Consider the following 3,970-nt stretch of genomic DNA (forward strand, 5'->3'; position numbering starts at 1 on the left):
CCGACCAGGTGGGGCGACGCGCGGAGGGCGGGGTACCCGTGGGCCGGGAGCAGCTCGCCGTGCGTGTACACGTTGATGTGGACGCCGTGCTCGGCCTTGTACGCTGCACACGCTTCCAAGACATCGTGGAGCATCTTGAGGTCGTGGCCAGACACCAGGATGCACTTGCCAGGGCGAGGAAGCGACGTTGCGATGCCAGGCGACTGGGCGCCGTACGTGCAGTTGCTTTCGTGGAGGAGAGCGAGCGCGGTCAAGTTGACTTGGCCACAACGCATGAGCATCTCGACGACCTTGTCGATTTTGCCGGCGTCGGGGGACCACAGGAACGCAAACGCTTCGTGGATGAAGTGGTAAATCTCGGGCTTTTCGTTGCCAAACTGGAGCGAGTGGTCCGTGTATGCGGCGAGGCCCTTGAGACCGTACACGAGCATTTCTTGGAGCCCGACGAGGGCGTCGTTGCGGCCAGCACGCAGACGCGAGAGCACGCCGACCTTCTTTCCGCTCGCGACGAGCTCTTCAATGTCGACCACGTTGGCCTCGGTGCGCTTCCACGGGACCGGGCTCGGCGCGACGCCCTTGGCCTGGCACACGGCCGCATACTCTTGGGTCAGCTGATCGGTGTATCCCTTGGTCTGTTGGATGAACGTCACGAACCGAGTCGCGTCAAAGTTGACGTTCGTCAGCGTCGAGAAGAGCGCCACAAGCGTGAAGCGGTCGATCTCTGCCAGCGACGCCACGTCCGGATCGACCGCGCGGATGTGATGGGCGTACCAGCTCAGGTGCTTGAGGTGGTCGACGAGGAGATCCTGGAGCGCCGCGACGGTCGGCGTTTTCCCGCACACACCGATCTTGGTGCACCCGATGCCTTGGTTCGTCTGGCCGCACTGAAAGCAAAACATGGCGCAGTCGCCGACAACGTCACTGATCGGCGTGTCTTCCTTCTTCGTTTGGACCTTTTGCTGGTGCTGCAGGGCGTTTTCATGGTCCAAGCACGACGAGAACGCTTCGACCTGCCATCGTCCGGTCAATTTCATTTCGTCGACCGTCTCCATCTCGGCGGCAAGGGTCGACTTGTGCACTGTTTGGAGCGCGGTTTCGATCGCCGCCTCGTGGAAGTATGGGATCGTTCCGCCGATCCCGCAGTAAAAGTACACGCCGTCGTTGTCCAGGTATTGCGCCACCTCGTTCGGGAAGTCGCGGATCTTGGTCACAGGCGTGACGAAGTCCTTGCTATCGTGCGAACAGGCCGGAACTAACTCGAGGAGCCCTCGATTTACGTACGCGGTGAGCTCGTCCTGGAAAAGGAAGTCCTTGGCGGCATGGCGGATACCAAAGTAGAGACGCATCTTGCTCACGGTCTGGTTGTGATCGTGGTGGTACGCGCGATGTTGCAGCAGCGCGCGGAAGAACGAGATGCCCGTGCCGAGGGCCACCCCGAGGATCGGCGTCTCGAGCGACGTGGGCAGCCGGAAGTACCCGCGGCTGAGCAACGACGTCACGACATCGCCGGGAGCGAGACGGGACATGTAGCCGGCAGCGGCGCCCATGAACACCTTGTTCGGGTCGTTGCTGCAGCGCCACGTGTCGACCATGTACACAATTTGGACGTGGTGCGGGAGCTGCAGCGGGCTCGAGCACACCGAGTAGTACCGCGGTCGGATCAGCGAGATGTTGCCGAGGATGTGATGTAGCCCCACTTGGATCGACGGATGCAGCTCGAGGACGTCGACGAGTGTGAATGGCGTGCGAAACACCGTATTCCCGCCGACGTACTTGGAGTAGAGGTTCCCAATCGTCATGTCTTCGGCGAGCTGTTCGAGCGCGAGCGCTTCGTCTGGGTCAGTGCACAAAGCGGACAGGCCTTCCAGGAACGACCGCGACGGCGGCGACGACAGGTCCAAGTAGTCGCGCAGCAAGTCGACCAATTTGATGGGGGTGTCTACTGGCAAGTACCCGCTGTGGCCAAACGGCTTGAGCTGGATAGTGGTGTTCAAGTCGAGTCCCAAGCGCGTGGCGGCGCGGTTTACGAGCTCCATCGAGTTGTTGTATGACACTTGGATGTGGTCACCGAGTTGGTAGGTCGTGTCGGGCGGCAACTCCAACGTCAGTAGGTACGTCGGTCGTTCGTACCCTGAGGGAGTGAGCAATGCATTGGAGACGACGCGGAATCCGTTGAATCCAGGAATGGTGCGCACGACGCTGACGGCGTCGACGGCAGGGGCCGAGATCTGAAACTGAATGGGCAGGGTCATCTTGCCGTGCCCGCCGAGAAGTTTCATCCAAAGGTGCTGGATCCAAGGCCGGAACGAGGTTTCGTGTCCACAGAGCGCTTGTTCATCGCCAAGTCCTAGGGGAATCAAGCGCGATGCACCCAATTGCTCGAGGCGGGCATCCAACAGCTTTGCAGCGACGTTGAAGTTGACCTTGTTGTGTGAGTTCCCGAGACCGAAGACGGCGAATTTCGTGGAGGGAAGCGATGTTGTCGTCGCCTTGAGATAATCCCACGTGCGAGAAATGTTGCTGGGGAACTCGCCGTTGTAGAATGTGGAAGTGAGGAAGATCACAACGCCTTCATGGACGAGCTGTGTCGGGTTGAAGTCGTCGGCGACGAGGAGCCGCGGCGACAGTCCACGTGCCGTCGCGAACGAGTGCACGATCTTCGCAAACGCCTCGGTGGTGCCGGTCTGGGACCCGTACAAGATCAGCATGTTGATGTCGACGAATGCGGGAAAATGACGGAATGGCGCGCGACACAAATTCGTCGTTGGCACTATTTGGTCACTATTTCCGAGCGTATCTTTGTCGATGAGTGCAGCACACAAAGCACCACGAATTCCGCCGCCGTAATTCGAGCCAATTTTATTGCCATCGAATCAATTTGATCTTCTAAATTGTATAGGAATTGCCGTCGAATGGATTCTTCAATTTTATTTTCTCCACAGACGGCCACTACATCGGCGCTAGATCCACGCGTTTTTATGCTTGCCGACATCGTGGCGCTCTCGCTGTGGAAGACGCGCATCGCATGGACACGGCTCGAATCTCCTCGGTACCTACCTCCGGCCACACACAGCACTGCGCCCGCCGTGACAAAGTACCGGTGCAGCTGGAGGATGTTCCTCCTCTTGTGTCTAGCATTTGTCGACGGGGCAACGAAGAAAGCAGCATGTCCCACGAGAATAACACCGAAGCCCCACCCACTCTAACTTCCATGTGACGGTACAGTGTACATGAGCACCTGGGTTACATCGAGATGCGCCACAACACGCCCGATTCGTTGCTTGTGGGTTGAACGACGCGACCATATGCCGGTGCAAGTCCCTTGTCTCCGCGAAACACGGTCATGTCCACACGGTTTGTCATGGGTGTGGACACGGCACAGGTAACCTGGCACCGCTCAACAGTGGCTGACAGGCTGGTCCTTTCCGTGGTGTGCGATGTGCCCTACAGTGTATCGCACCAAGCACCGATTACCTAGACACTGTCATCACCACGCAGAGAGCGCAGCGTGCTCGAAGGCGGCGGCCGGTGCGAGGCTCCTTTGGCGGTGGCCTTGGTATGTCGATCGCAGGCAAGCGCCCAGAAATCCCGAAAATGTTGTGTGCTCAACGCGTACGATTTGTCGTGAAAGTCGACTGAAGATAATAAACACGCCACTTCGGACGAGTTACGTTTTATTCTTCAAAGCCTAGGCTATCTGAGTTGTACAGCTGCTCGATGTCGACGTTATGTCAACCTCGCCTGCGTTTTTTCAATGGTAAAAACGTAAAACGCATTCAAGAAGAACCGACATATAATGAAATTGCTTCAAACATTGAGAAATCCGCATACAGGCCAAAATATACCTGGTCCCAACTACTACCTCCATCCAGAAATAAATGCTCCAATCAAACTATTTGCGAATTGAAGACCAAATTTTTTGAAGTTTTCAAATCCAAAACCATCCGGTTGACGAGCAAGAGGTGATAAA

The 3,970-nt window shown here is 57.4% G+C and overlaps 1 protein-coding gene across 1 annotated transcript in view; it reads right to left on the reverse strand.

The window, feature by feature from the left end:
* Positions 1 to 2,708, reverse strand: part of H310_13706 (hydroxylamine reductase) — a gene marked incomplete at its 5' end in the record, with an annotated part of 12,611 nt that extends 9,903 nt beyond the window's left edge. Inside the window, one exon of the mRNA XM_008881333.1 lies at positions 6 to 2,708. Coding sequence (XP_008879555.1) covers positions 6 to 2,708 — 2,703 coding nt within the window. The remainder of the gene's footprint in view (positions 1 to 5) is intronic.
* Between the last annotated feature and the right edge of the window lie 1,262 nt (positions 2,709 to 3,970).

Source organism: Aphanomyces invadans, assembly GCF_000520115.1.
Source record: "Aphanomyces invadans strain NJM9701 unplaced genomic scaffold supercont1.55, whole genome shotgun sequence".
In the NCBI taxonomy this organism is placed as follows: Eukaryota; Oomycota; class Saprolegniomycetes; order Saprolegniales; family Verrucalvaceae; genus Aphanomyces; species Aphanomyces invadans.